Source organism: Pogona vitticeps, chromosome 12 (genome assembly GCF_051106095.1).
Source record: "Pogona vitticeps strain Pit_001003342236 chromosome 12, PviZW2.1, whole genome shotgun sequence".
NCBI classification, from domain to species: Eukaryota; Metazoa; Chordata; class Lepidosauria; order Squamata; family Agamidae; genus Pogona; species Pogona vitticeps.
This window is the reverse complement of record NC_135794.1, coordinates 22,031,406-22,046,027: the sequence shown is the minus strand read 5'-3', so window position 1 is coordinate 22,046,027 and position 14,622 is coordinate 22,031,406. Positions and strand designations below refer to the sequence as shown.

The window sequence follows — 14,622 nt, the reverse complement described above, 5'->3', positions numbered from 1 at the left end:
TTGTAATTACACAGATGGTGTTATCGGACTTGTTTTTGTGTTTTTGTTTTAAACTGTGTGTGTCGGGGGGGGCTGATGCTGCCCATTAAGGTACTGCACATGTCCTTTCCTAGAGATCAAACTCCTTTGAAGTGTGGTGGGAGAATCATCTTTTTTGGAAGGCTGTCGGGTCTGAATACGATTGAAGGGCAATGAATTTTAAGAAGGATGATTGCAGACAGGGTTGGGGGGGGAGGGCCTTCAAACTGGCCATCATCCATAATTAGAAGTGACTAGAAAGCAGACTCAGTACACAGAACACTTGATCAAGGTCCTTCCTACTAGAACTAGATGCTTTTATAACTCTTCTTAAATTATACATATTATATAAAACCTTTTGAAGATTTGCATTTATTGGTTAGTTCTTAATTGTTTTTAGCAGTTTTTACTTTTTATTTCTGGTTTTGCATTGCTTTTTATTGTAAACCACCCAGAGTACTGCCTTAGCACTAAGGGGAGCGGTATTACGAATCAAATCAAATAATCTAATCAAATCAACAAATCAGTACATATAAGTTAGTGATTGCCATTTTATGTATTTAAAATACTTTTATCCTGCCTTTTTCCTTAAAAATGACCCAAGCTGGCTTACATCATTAAAAGGGCAATATTTAAAAGGTAAAAACAATAAGTATGCAGATATTTTCAAAGAATTAAACAAAAATGGTAAATAAAAATCAGTAATAAAACACATTTGAAAGAATAGAGCCCAACAATCTTCCAATCACTTTTTTTCCTTTTCCTATTTTCATTTTAATGTTTACTGATATCTCTTCTTGGCCTTTTGGCTAAGATCAAGTGTAGTATCTGATATTATTTTTATTTGTTTAATATTGTATTGATCCTTTTATACTTTCTCCTGTTATTATTGTATAGTTTTGTTTTTATACTCTGTTTTGTTATACTATGTAAACCAGCCAGAGTGGCCTGGGTTGCCAGATGGGGAATCGAACTCCCAACCTCTGGCTCTACAGCTAAAGACCTGAATCACTGAGAAGGATAAAGCACTTCTGAGTACTCTGTGCCCAGAAAGCCCTGGAAAGCATCACCCTAAGTCAGAAATTATTTGTGGATGAACAAACCGCCAGTTGGGTCCACCTTCACCCATCCTCTGTATTACAAATGCTTTTCTGTATGGTTACCCCAGGAAAATCGTGTTCGCCTTAGGTAACCATTTAAAGGGCTACAGACAAGGCTCTGAAATCAAACCAGACTCTCTCCTGCAGGTAGAAACCTTGATGACTATGGGCTGTCCGTTTCCATCCGCTCTCGATAGATGGCAGTGGTGATGGGGTGTCTAGAAAACACACCAGAGATTCTGTCCTGGGAAAAAGATTTCCCAGTTGGAAGCAACGATTCCCCACCTTTTGTACCCCAGGAGGCAAAGGATCTCAGCCATCAACCACTAATTAAGAAAGAAAGTAAAAATCAAATATAATTCAAGTCCAGTAAAAGCGCTCGATCTTCCCTTCTTAGGGAGGCAGAAAAGGAAGGAGTTAAAAACAGCTGCCCGGTTGCCATGGCACACTTTCTTTTAAAGAAGAGCGGAGTTGATTACAACATTAGAAAACAAAGCAGCAGCAGCAGCAGCAAAAAATGGGAAAATAGTGGAATTGAGGGGAAGGAGGGTTGGCTTGGGTCTTGGAGCCGGTCCTACATTGGGGCAAACTGAGATTATGGCCTTGGATGACATACTGTCTCCCCAGCCCTTCTTACAAAGGGCCTTGGACCTTTATGTCCGTCGGAGGACAACGTGAGGGGTGGTCCCAATATGGGGGGACCCTAAAGCGGCAGGTCCTTCGATGTAACGAAGGCCATCTTCCTGCCATCGGTGCTGAAGTTAAGATTCCAGAGTTTGCTTCTAATTTGCTCAAGGGCTGCTGATTCTCTCTTGAGCCGGTCCTAGTTGAAAAATGTACAGGGATGTGCTTTTTTTTTCCCATCTAAGGTCACCCCGCCTGTGGTTCCTCTGCAGGAGAGAAAGAGGGTGTTTGGTGACTATCTGGGTGAATCTGCAAGGCATGCCAGCCAAGCAAAAGGGGGAGGCACATAATAAACTCCTGGATAAGGTCCCAGGAGAGGAGCTGCCCATTCTTGAGCTGTCTTCAGCCAAATTGCTGCGGCTTCCATGGAGTACTTTTCCAAGGACGGATACCTTCCAGACCGATTGCTCTACCATCTCCAAGATATTCTTGCTCTACTATTTGCTTTCAGCCTCTACAAGAAAGGGAACCCCCTTGTTTTCACAGTCGACAATCCCTTAAAAATGGCCGCACTGAATGGGGATTCAGTGCCCCCAACTTTTGAGTCCCCAGATGTTCTTCCACTGTAACTCCCAGAAATTCTAGCCAGCACGGCCAGTGAGGAGAGCTGCAGTCCAAGAACATCTGGGGACTCAAGGTTGGGAGCCACTGCTGTAGACCAAAAACATCTGGAGAGCCAAAGGTTCCTCACCTCTGCTTGAGGAGCCGACAGCTACAGTGGCAAGCTTTGCTGTCCCGAGATATCAGAGCAACGGATTTATAATAAAAGACCAAACTGTTTGATGGTCATTGAAGACGTCTGTAAATGTCAGCCAGCCATTTATTTGATACTAGTCCCTTTCCCTTTAGTACTCTGGGCATGTTGGAGAACCAACAGGGCTTCCACCTGTTTACGTGACTACAGGAAGGGTCAAAGTCTTGCTGTAGTTTGGAAAGGACCCCAGCTATGTAGCAAACTTGAAATCGCAGTGGATGCGAGATTTGCTGGCCACAAGGGGGCTGCATCTCCTGGGGGTGGTAGTCCCGCTTCTCATGTGGACTGGCTGACCCTCAACGTGAGACACAGCGTTGGATCCACCAGCAGCCTGGATGGAGCAGGCAGGATGCTGGCGGTGATTCTGACCCTGCTGACCACCCCCTGGTCGCAGTCCTCCAACGGGGAGGCTGCCCTGCACGCTGTTCCCTTTAGCTAGCAGGAAGAAGCAAGCGTCAGCCTGCGGGCAGCGAACTCTGGATCCAAACCCAACACGGTGCAGGAGTTAGGGTGCCAGACTGGGATGTAGCAGGTCACACACCCTTCCGGTCTCACCACAGCTTAGAATTCATTGGGCAACCTTGAAGAGTCCTTCGCAGCCTTAGGTACCTTCACAAGGTTGATGTAAGGATATGGATGCCACTGTGAGCCTGCAGAAGAAAAGATGGCATAGAGACCAGGCGGCCAGCTAGCTAGAGGATAGATAGATGATGGACAGATATGAGTATTATTAGCTTTATTAGGTAGGCAGACAGCTAGCCAGATAGCTGATTGACAGCTGGCTAGCTGGATAATAGATAGGTAGGCAGGTAGGTAGGATGGGTAGGTAGGTAGATAATTTGGAACAAAGGGAATGGTGAAGACCTCTCCGATTTATCATTCCAATCCGTACTGGGGAAGAGGGAAGACTCCAAAGTATCAAAAACTTCAATAGTTAGCTCAACATAAGATGAACCCCTGCCTGCCAGCCAGCCAGTTGTGAGGATAATGTAATGGAAAAGGTGGCTTCTTTCACTTTGGCACCTGCAGATGGATGGGGAAAAAAAATTGCCTGGCAGCGCCTCTGTCGGCCTGTTTTTATGATTACCGGCGTCTTACCCCCTCCTGATTTTTTACCAGAACTGGCTTTCGATACCGCGCCGCTTAAACAAATCAAATAAAACAGGCGACGTTCCGGAGTTTGGGCGAGGAAAACCAGCAGCTCGGAAAGAAAAAGAAAAATTGAAGCCAATCAATGTGCCAGCGTGAGAAAAGAGACACAGAGAGCAAGGCGATTTCACACGCAGACTTTATAGATGTCTCTTGTTTTGAAGATTTGGGGGGGGGGGGTGCGCACGATGGACAGTTTGGAGTACTTTGGAGGACTGCCTGGAGGCATGCACAGAGAGCAGCGCCATCTTGTGGCGCAGCCCCTCCCCAATGGAACGGGGACTGTTTGTACCATCTGATCTCTCCTCGGCCTCTCACACCCTCCGGGCTTTCCGAGGCCGACAGCCATTGTGCGGGATGGGGGTATTGTCCGTGATGGAGACGACCTTCAAACCACCAAGGGTCAACCCTTCAATGGCTGCCTGAGTGGGAGAGAGAAAAAAGCAATAAGGATGAAAATGCATTTGGCAGAGTTTGGTTTTTTTTTTTTAAATCATTCGTTTTTAAAATTCTGGGTTAAAGGGGAATCAGGTGGTCAGAATGATGACACCCACCCCCAAACGCCGCTTTGCCTACATCTGTTCTAGATCTCGTGGGAATCAATCGTTCTGCAAGCAGGCCGTTTTAGATAAGGAGTGGGGGACGCCGGCTCAACATCTACTGATTTGTCTGTCTGTCCTATAGGCCACCTTTCTCCCTAAAAAAGGGGACTCAAGGAGCCTCACAGGATTAAAAAAAATGAATCTATCTTAGCTTCCTCTTGGAAAGGAACATGGCCTTGGGGCAGAGAACATGCTTTGCACATGGCTGAGCTCAAGTTCAGTTCAACACACCTCTCGTTCAACCAGGGGTGAGGGATGTGTGTCTCTGTAGATGCTGCCGGATGTCCATTTCCATCTGCCTGAGCCAAATTCTGATAGTCTAGGATGATGGCCTTCGCAGGTCAACAAACCGGAAAGAAACAACATTCAAAGCTCTCTCTCCCATTACACCCAGTAATTCCTATAGCAGACCAAGGCATGCGGGGGGGGGGCACTCAGATCCCGTTGGGCTATAACTCGGTCAGCCCTAGCCAGCGTAGCCAAAAACAGTGATTGCCCCAAAGCAACGGCACCCCTTGCCAAAAAAGGAACCATGGACAACTTTGGAAGGGGAGGGAACAGATTTTCGGCTCTCCGGATCTTCCAACAGTTGCTCCGGCCGCCAAAAAGACACGGCTAAAAAAATGAAACCAACCACAGCTGGAAATCCTCTTCTGGTTTTCAGAACTGGGTGCTTCAGAGTGTGAATCATGGGGGCGGGGGGCTGTGAGACCCATTTAAAAGGCACGATCGCTCTTCCTGGAGGTCTGCCAGGAGGGCAGCCCATCTTCTTTTTGATAGAGAAAACCACCGTCTTGTCCGAAAAACAAGAGAGGCTGATGGGCTGGGAGCCCGCATGGCTGGACTCACCCGTCCCTTTCACAACCTTATAACCTTTAGCTCAACCTTATACCTCTTCCTTCCAGTTGAAACAAAAAACCTTTGTATTTGTTGACTCTCATCACCACCTTGCGCCGGCCCGCAAACTAACCTGGGGCCCTTTGGCGTTCAGGAAACACAAAGAGGTCTTCCGAAGGTACGTACCATTCGTCCGGGTCCCACGCCTTTCACGATGACTCGCACATGGCCCACGCCTTTTGCGATGGCTTTCTGGGAAGGAGAGAAGGATATTTAGCTGCACCCCAATATATATATATATATTTTAAAAAGCATGTGGGAGGAAGAAGAGCAAGAGTTGACGGAAAAAATCATTGTGTGCCTCAACACGCAAGAGAACGTGTTCCATTTCGAAAGATCAAATTCAGACTCCCCAGCGGTTGGGCATCACATTCTACTAGGCACAGAACGCTATTAAATTTTTTTCTTCCATTCATGGCGTTTTCTGTAATTGGGCTGCCATCTAGTGGCTTTTCCAAACCTTCCAAAGTGAACCAGTTTTGGCATCACGCTTCCTTTTATTCGAATTCTGAGAAACCTTCCTGTGCCCCCCCTTTTTTTCTTTTACCACCCGCGACCCCCGGTCAACAACATCCAAATCTGATTTCTAAAACTTCCACCGCCTTTGTGAGCATTCTTTGGCTTCCCCGCGGAGCGAAGTGAGGCCCCCGGGGGTCCGAAAAAAGATGAATTGCGTGGTACAAAATTGGTGTGTGTGTGTGTGTTGGGGGCGAGTGTTGACAAAAATGCAATTTTGTTGGGAAACATTTGGCAGAGTCTGGCAGGTCTCGGCCTGTGGACGGGCCAAACGGGGCCTCCCCGTGTCCCTGAACCGCCCAAGGTCATTTCGGAGACTCCTGGACACTCCACAGCAAATCGAAAAATATAATATAAAATGCAATGTGTAAAAATCATCTCCCACTTTGCTTTAGCACGGTTGGAGTTCTGTAAAACGAAGAATAAATGGGGATCAGAAATGGCTGCCTGCTGTCCTCTTCAGCACACCTCCCACTCTCCCATCCTGTGGAATTCGGGTCCAGAACCCTCTGCATGCCGAAAGGGGATCATGTTGCGATTCGCTACTGGGAACCCTTCACGTCTTGCGCCGGCTCTGGCGGAAGCCCCAATGTTTCTATGCAAAGAGCGTGAACAGCGAGAAGCAGACGCACAGGGATTTTTTGGCCCTCGAGAAGGAGAGCGGCAGGGAATCCTTCTGCCCCAATAAATAAGACCCTTATTCACAGAGTTGAGGGGGGGGGTAGGAGGTCACTGTGGAAGGTGGGTGTAGGGGAGGAGATTTTGCTTACGGCGGCCGCTGCGATTCCAGTCACCTGGGAAGCCACAGGAGTAGCCTTCTTGGCATTCTTGAAGCCTTCGGTGCCGCAGGTGGCGAGACACACACCAGCGTTGTCTGGGGTCCGAACCTGGATGTGGGTGCTGGAGACAAGGGGAAACGAGACTAAATAATTCCCGAGGGACCCTCTGCCCCGAAGCGGCTCTCAATGGGTTCTTTTGCTCCAAGCATCAACTCTGAACGGTGATGTTCTCATCGGATTCTTGAACTGAATTAAGAAATACCCATAGCTGATAAAAGAGGGTGGGTTGGAGCCTTTCCCTCTGACTACAGAAGCCCTCGTGGCTACCAACATTGGCTTTTACATCTGCAGCAACAAACTCTGTGGTGGTGGTGTTTTTAATGCTACAAGACACTTTACGGTTTGCCCAGTAAAAGAAGAAGCAGTGTGAAATACAGAGAGGATTTTTCACCCCTTTTTAAAAGTAAGTCGTTCTCGCTGTTCTGCCACAGCCCCAAAGTAATTAGCTGCCCTTGCTAATTTTCCTGAGCTCCAAAGGCAACTAAAATAGCTACTTTTACTTTGGCAATACGTTTGGGCTCAGATTTTGCAAGCTGCCGATGCATCTTACAAAAGGCTGTCCAGCCTCCATATTGGCAATGACGTTTGTGGCCTGCACAGCATAAGGCAGCACCTGAACTCGGGACCAGCTTCTTACTTGTTATACGTAGCTTTGATGTAGCAAATTGGGATTTCTTCATATTTCATCCCATCCCACCGCAGAGAACTCTCTTTTCCTGGAACAGGGGGGAGATAGCTGGAAGGAAAAAAGTAAAACAGAGAGAAAGGACAGGCAGTGTTAATCTCCCAATTTCAGCTCTAGAACAAACTAAATTAGGGATCCCCTGAAATTCTGTCCTACTGCCCTTGATCTACGAGGGACACATGGATCCCTGACCACTTGGATCAACTGCTGAACAGGAAGTCAAAACTTATGTAAATCCCGTTGGCTCCAAGATTCTGCTCCAGCTGGGACGAACCACTGGATTATTAAGACAGATGTAGGAAGTTTCCTCCCACTTTAATTTTCACCCTCTCGGTCTGATCCGGTGCAGCGGCAAGTGCTGTGAAAGGACAGAGATTTCTCAACAAGAGGACTTCTGAAGCCCATTCGGAGTAACGGCTTTTTGCAACACGATGATGTCCAAGCCTATCTGGAGTGATGGCAGTATTTCCAGTAACAAACCTGAGCCTTTTATGCGCTCCAAGAAATCGGTGCCCCAATTTCAGTTGGTAGCGGGGGTTTATCAGTCACCTGCAAATCATGGCATTTACATCGACAGCAAACAGGCTGGGTAATTCCTTCAGCACTGACGTAAAATACGTGCCTAGTGGGACATTTCCCAAAGCGCCCTCCCTTTTCTCTCTACCTCATCGTGTGCACTCCCTCTTTCAACCGGAGTCGCTGCTGTTTCTCTAAACAGCAAACAAACCCACGTCCCGCAGTTTTCTCCCATGCAACGAAGCTACTTCACCTGAAGTCAGGCGAGGTCTCCACGTCCGGCTCATCAGTTGGTACCTCGGTCAAATCTGGTCCTAACCTCTGGATGCCGGTCTGCAAACGACGGGACGCGGCAACGAGGCAACCGCTGTAAGAAGAAACAGGGCAGTTCTGTCGTCGTCGCTAATCCTTGGGACGAGTTCCCCAATCCCACCTGGCGAAACAAGTTCCCCCAAACTGAATCAAAGAGCTGAACTGTGGTAAGAAATTCGGCAGAGGGTCCCGAGTTCATGTCTCTCTCACCTCTGGGGAAGCTAGGTATAAAAACTCACAGCCATGAGGATGCTTGAATAGCCATTGACAAGAGTGTTAAGTGTTGTTGTCCGGTGTGTGTGTGTGTGTCAGGCGCAGTGCAACAGTTACTTGATGGGAGTTGTAGTCCAACACCACAAATCCTCTCCTCCCCCCCCCCGTCCTCATCCAGCCCATCATCCACCACATCAGGGATGAACGCAGGGAAGGTTTTGGGGGCACCACTTCTTCCATGCCGCCCCCCCTCCCAAATATCCACGAACCACAACCCCCATCATGCTGCGCCATGGGAACCCAGCCCGGCCAGGGCTGATGGGAGTTGTAGTCCGGCCCAAGAAAGGCACCGCCCCCCCAAATTAAGTAGGGGCCTCAGGCAGACCGCTGCTGGCTGAAGCTGCACCTGTTGAACTTCCACCACCTCCAGGAAAGCTTTGAAAGGTCCTTTTAAAGGGCCATTTCGCAGCCAAACCCCAATTTCTGGGTAAGATCTTGAGCCGCCGCCGCCCCCCCTCCACGAGGACTCTTCCAGAACAGCCCCCCCTCCAAAAAAATCCTCGCCCTGCAAAAGCTTACCCCGAGTCACCCCCCAAAAGCCCCCGCCGGGCTAACATCGCCATCCGAGGAATCATGGCCCTTCGCCGCCGCCGTCCGTGCTGTGAAAACCTTTTTTCCCCGCCGCCGGTCGGCAGCCCCCCCTTCCCTGAGCCAATCTCGGACGCGGCTCTCGCGATAGGTCGTAGGCAAGGTTAAAATGGCGGCGCCTCTGCCCTGCCGTACGGAAAGTGCTCGAGCGGCTCCCCCCCCAAGATGGCGGCACCCGTGTCTCAAAGAATCCGTACGGAAAGGGCTTCCTGGGCCCAAAGGCGCCTCCGAGGCAAAGACCAAGGAGGTCAAACGCCTGAGTGGGAATGTCCAGGGCGAGGGAATATCCTGCACCTGGCTCCTAATCTCGGTGTGTGTTTGTCCCCAAGTGTTCTTGGACTACGACTCCCAGAAATCATGGCCAGTACAGCCAGGGGTGGAGGCCTCTGGGAGTTGTAGTCCAAGAACCCCTGCTCCTAGCCAGGCTGCTTGTTGCCGGGGGGGGGGGGCTTCCTTTAGAGGAAGAGTATAATATACAAAAGAAACTTGGCACTGGGACCATGCATTGCAAAAATCAGGATTCCATGCAATGCAATGGAAATACTCTGTGTGTGTGTGTGTGTGTGTGTGTGTGGTGGGGGTTTTCCTCATCTCTATTCATTCCCCTTTATATATTTTTTTTTCATTTGTTACCCTCTTGATCCAGGAAACTCTTGAAATCCACATTTCAAAGGTTTCTGACCTTGCTTCATAGTAGTCCTCGCTAAGCAAAACTCAGGATTCCATGCAATACAGTACAAATGCACTATATATTTATAGATAATACGATATTTCTACCGTGTGTGCATGGAATCCTGATATATACAGAGAGAGAGAGAGAGAGAGCGTGTATATATATATAGACTGTATATATCTAAGAGAACGAACGAATACTGGAAGCTCTTCTACGGCGACGGTTTCTTTTCTCGAGGCTAACGGTAGCCCCGCCCCCCCCCGACGCGTCCCGCAAGTGGAGGCAGCGCGTCTCTCTCTCATTTTTTTCCCCTTTCGGCGCTCTGCCTTCTCAGCGGTCCCGCGTTGCCAAGGCGACCGCCGCGGTGCATGACGGTCTCGTGGCGGCAAGATGGCGGCGCCCTTATGTCGGGCGCTGCTCCGCGGGGCTGGTCGAGGCCTCCGGCCTTGGGGCAACCGCGGCCTTTCCGAGCCGGCGGCGGCGGCGGCCTCGGCCTCCTCCCGGTGGAAGCTCTTCGGCGGCCTTTGCTTGCAGAGGCCGCCGACCGTCTCGCAGGCCCCAAGCCCGGAAGAGGTGGAAATGGCCGAGTTGTTTCAGCAGGTGAGCGGAGGGGGGGGGGGAGAGGAAGAGGAGCAGGGCGCATGCGCAGAAGAGGGGACGCCCCCCGTCTGTGTGGAGGGAACTAGGAAATCCCAATTGTTGGTGTTTCTGCCCCACTTCTACCCCCATTCACGTCCGTAGGATGCGCGGGGCTCCTTCCCTTTCCACCGGCACAACAGCCTTGTGAGGCAGGACGGGAGGAGGGAACGGCCCGAGGCCACCCACTGGGTGACTAGACCTCAGTGAGGACTAGCACCTAATGCTTTGTTCAAGACAGGAGGTCCGCGGGGTATGGTTCTGCCCTCCCCCGCGGATGCCGAAAATCGTGGATGTAGCAAACGCTATCCATGGCATGGTCTCTGGCGGCCTCTAGTGGCCAGTTGTGATAAATACACCTTGGAAATAACATGTCCATTGAGGTCTGATGGACTGGTTCATAAAAGCTCACATGGAAAAAAATATAAAAGTCTTTAAAGTGCCACCATGTCTTTTTTTTTTAACTTTTGATTTTATTTTCACATATAAATGCATATTTCTGAGTTCATCTATTTAGTCTTTTCAGGCAGCAGGTAAGTAAATCAGCGGATACACTGTTCCAGCAGACAAGGGGGTCCTGCTGTATCCCGATTCCTGCTTTAGGTGGATCCCATGTTAGATAGACCCCTGGTGCATAAACCCATCCTCCCATCCAACAGGCATCTTCCTGGCACAACAGAGCACGGTGGATTTGATGAAAATCAAATGGATTTAAGTCACAATATAATTTTTTAAAAAAAGATGTTTTTGACAGTTTAAATTGTGGTGTAAACTAAAATCATTGATTTTTAAAAAATGCACCGTGGTATAGAGGAAATTTGCCACTGCTTGTTGTTCAGGGGATATAGTGCTCTGGACGTGGCCTGAGGAAGTCTAAATTTGCAGGGGGAAATAATAGGCAGCAGGAAAAGAGGAATGCCTAATGGAACAAAATGCAACAGACACTCTGGAAACCAAAAAAAGAGAGTATGGTCTGGAGTAGAAATCTGGAACTCTGTCATTTCCCCTCGGAATATTCTGCTGTGGACGTTTTATTTTATGCGCTTTGAACATCTTGCAACTTTCTAGAGTTCTCATAAGCAGTAGGGAATCTGGGGAGCTGGTTTGCAGTAACCCGCTACCCGGGCATTCGATCTGACCACCGACTTTTGCTGTCTAGCTGGAAGTAGAGAAGAGCATATATTCCACCCACGAGATGTCGCGTTTAGCAGAGAACGAACGTCTGCGGAGAATTGCGGAGAAGGGTTACGATGAAGAGGAGGAACGTGGCGACCTGGGGAAGGAGGTTGTGCTGATTCGGGATCTCGAAGACATGTGGGAACAGAATTTCCAGCAGTTCAGTCCCGCCCCACGGATAACAGGTTAACATATACAGTATTATGAATTTCAACAAATAGACATTGCACACTCAATGAAAAGATTTTGGTTTAGGGCCTACTCCTCCTGTTTTTTAATTAATACATTTAAAAAATTCACAGACCATGGTAGCTTAATAACAACTTAAAAGGGCCTTTCTGTCAATGCAAAAGTAAGCCCTGTTTGTGATAGAACTGACTGGTCTAATTTTTCTGCTTGCTTCTCTGGAGATAATTTCTGCTCACCATAGGCTACCAGCCAGGTGGCTATTTATTGCGTTTGTCCAACATCTGACTGCCCCTTTTCCAGACCGTCTCAAAGTACAAAGCTCACATTTCAGCTCTGAAGCTGAAATATATGTCATTAAATTTGGCCCCATCCAGGTGTTCTGGCCTAAGGATGGCTGAATTCAACCACAAATTGTTTAGAAGGACAGTTTATTTTTAGAGCTAGATGCTTTTTTTCTAAAGGTCACGCACTTTAGCAATTCGCAGGGCCCTGGAGGCTTAATTTTTGTCAGAGCTCTTGCAGTCTAAAAGCCAATTTTAATAAGCCCCAATGTTGAAATTAGACACTGAACTATTTAGATGACCTTTTGAAAAAGGAAAGACAGTACACAATTTTGCCTGTCTCCGAAGGACGATGTATTCATCCAGACGGCAAGTAGCGCTGAACGATGCTTCTGTCGAGGCACCTTTTGTGCCCGGGGTGACTCGTCGGGGTGGCTCGGTTTGACTCTTCCTCCGAGCCCTCTGGGAGACCCTTCTGGATGAGTTCTCCTCCGGCGGGCAGCCTTGTCAATGATTTTCTGGGCTTTTTTTCCCCCTCACTCCAGATGCTGACAAAAACAATGACCGGACTTCTTTGAACAGAAAGCTGGACCAGAACCTGCTGCTACTGGTGAAGCACAACTTTGGTGACCAAACGGTTTGGCTTTTGCCCCAGACAGAGTGGGAGGCGGGGGAGACCCTGCGAGAGACAGCAGAGCGGGGCTTGGCGACTCTCTCAGGTCAGTGATAGATCTGCCTGCGTAAAAAACGATATCTTCTCCACATTTTCCTCCTATCTCTGGTTCCTTTCTCTTCTCTGTGCATTTAGAGGGTCAGCTCAAGGAGTTAAGAGAGTTCTCTTCCCCCCCCCTTCTTATTTTTGCAAATCCTTGTGCACATCGATGATGCTATAAAATTAATCATCAAAACACCCACTTCATACTAGATTGTGGTGACTTCAGCCCGTTTGGCTCGTACTGAAAGTCTGCTCGTCTTTTCCACATTGCTGACTATTTTAAGTTTTATGTACATATTTCTCTCTTTGTGTAAGCCCGTCTGATTTTAATTCAGAGAAATATTACTTTTACACACACACACACACACACACACACACACACACACACACACACACACACACACACACACACACACACACACACACGCGCGCGTCTATTTAAATTTCATAGTGAGGGTAAGAACAGCAGACTTTCAGCTTGAGTTCTTAATTAATAGCGTATGCTCTTAAATACCATATTATTCATCCTTTGCTGTTTTTCACCCTTGCTGTGCCTGAAATGACTCTTTTTGGGTGAAGTGCTTATGTTCCCCCCCTTTTTTCTTCTTCTTTCTCTTTAATATGTACCCTGCTTTGCTTTTCAAACAGAAACTCAAATCAGTCTGGCTTTTGCAGATTGTTTAGCGAGGGTGCTAAATGTGGGTTTTTTCTAGCATCAGCCCTGGAAGGGGGACTGAGCATAATTGTGTATGGCCTAAATCCACTTGCTGGGCTCAGCTAGGACAGGCCCAGCCAATAAGTTGTTGGATGGCAACGGTTTGCTAGGTGTTTGAGAACCTGGGGTGCAGAATGGCTGAGAGAGGGACTTAAAAATAGGAGACTCCCTGGCTGGTTGCTGGCAGAGGTCCTACAGCACACCTAATGTGCAACTCCTTCTGTGCTCCTAATGTGCTGCTTTGTTTCTCTTAATTGCACCCCATGGGGGAAAACAATATAAAACCATTCAGCTGAATATTATGTCCAATCCTGGGGCCCTCCTTTCTCACTCCCAGCTCCTTCCTTGTTGCTTCCTTCTGCTTCTTTCTGTGGGGTGGAGAACAAAACAATAAACACTTCTGAACTGTGGCCTACCATTAGGTGTGAACGCAAGCCAAGCTGAAATGTGTTGATATGAAAGACACTGCCGTTGAATCTTTCAGAAGTCTACATTAGTGTTAATACTGTTGCTGCTAATCAGCTGTATTTTAAAAATCCAGCGAAAGGGAAACATCTTTAAATATAGGTGCAAGGGCAGAGTCTTTGAGCATTAAATGTAAAAAGTCCCTTCCTGTATCCCCTGCTCTGATATGAATATATATATATATATATATTTTTCTCCTTTTCCCCTGCTGGACCCTGGAATCCTGAAGGAAACCCACTGCAAGCAAAGTTTCTTGGGAACGCCCCTTGCGGCTTCTACAAATACAAGTTTCCCAAGGTGCTCCGTGCGGAAGGCTTCCTCGGAGGCAAGGTGTTCTTCTTCAAAGCCTTCCTGCAGGGCGGCCACTGGCCCTTGGCTAGGGAGAAGGTGGACTACGTGTGGGTCAGTAAGGAGGAGCTGGCCGACTACTTGACCCCTGCATACCACTCTCAGGTGGCTCGCTTCCTTGTGGACCTGTGAACTCTGGATCGTGCCTTATCCCGCTGTCGAGGGGGGGAGTGTACAGGCAACAGCCATGTGCAGAAGAAGAGGATGCTTTGCATATAAATATATATATATTTTTAATGTCGTTATCTGACCCAGGAGCTGCCTGCTAAATAAAGAATCTCAGAAGTGGTACATTTGTCCTTTAATTAATCTGCGTTTGTCATCTTGCTAGCAGGAGAGCCCAACCCAGCACACCGGATGGGCTGCTGCCTAGATCTTGGAATGAAGAAGGTTTTGAGATATTTAGCCCTCTTGTAGGGACACTCCCCCCCCCCCAACCATTCCCTGGGAAACGCAGTTGGCAGTCGTAATGTGCTTTTGCAACCCCACAT

The 14,622-nt window shown here is 48.2% G+C and overlaps 2 protein-coding genes and 1 pseudogene across 2 annotated transcripts; 2 read left to right on the top strand and 1 right to left on the bottom strand.

Annotated features, from left to right (window-relative positions):
- The first annotated feature begins 807 nt into the window (after positions 1-807).
- On the top strand, positions 808-887 carry LOC140702490 (U2 spliceosomal RNA; annotated as a pseudogene).
- Positions 888-3,277: 2,390 nt separating this feature from the next.
- MRPS11 (mitochondrial ribosomal protein S11) lies at positions 3,278-9,025 on the bottom strand. The gene is made up of 6 exons (XM_020781670.3): positions 8,865-9,025; positions 8,014-8,127; positions 7,197-7,295; positions 6,491-6,620; positions 5,331-5,396; positions 3,278-4,127 (listed from the first exon to the last, which is right to left on the bottom strand). Exons 1-6 carry the CDS (start codon positions 8,918-8,920, stop codon positions 4,020-4,022), a joined length of 573 nt encoding a protein of 190 aa, XP_020637329.3. The 5' UTR covers positions 8,921-9,025; the 3' UTR covers positions 3,278-4,019.
- A 938-nt stretch (positions 9,026-9,963) lies between these two features.
- Positions 9,964-14,422, top strand: MRPL46 (mitochondrial ribosomal protein L46). Its single transcript, XM_020781723.3, has 4 exons — positions 9,964-10,206; positions 11,402-11,603; positions 12,434-12,607; positions 14,013-14,422. Exons 1-4 carry the CDS (start codon positions 9,997-9,999, stop codon positions 14,261-14,263), a joined length of 837 nt encoding a protein of 278 aa, XP_020637382.3. The 5' UTR covers positions 9,964-9,996; the 3' UTR covers positions 14,264-14,422.
- The last annotated feature ends 200 nt before the right edge of the window (positions 14,423-14,622 follow it).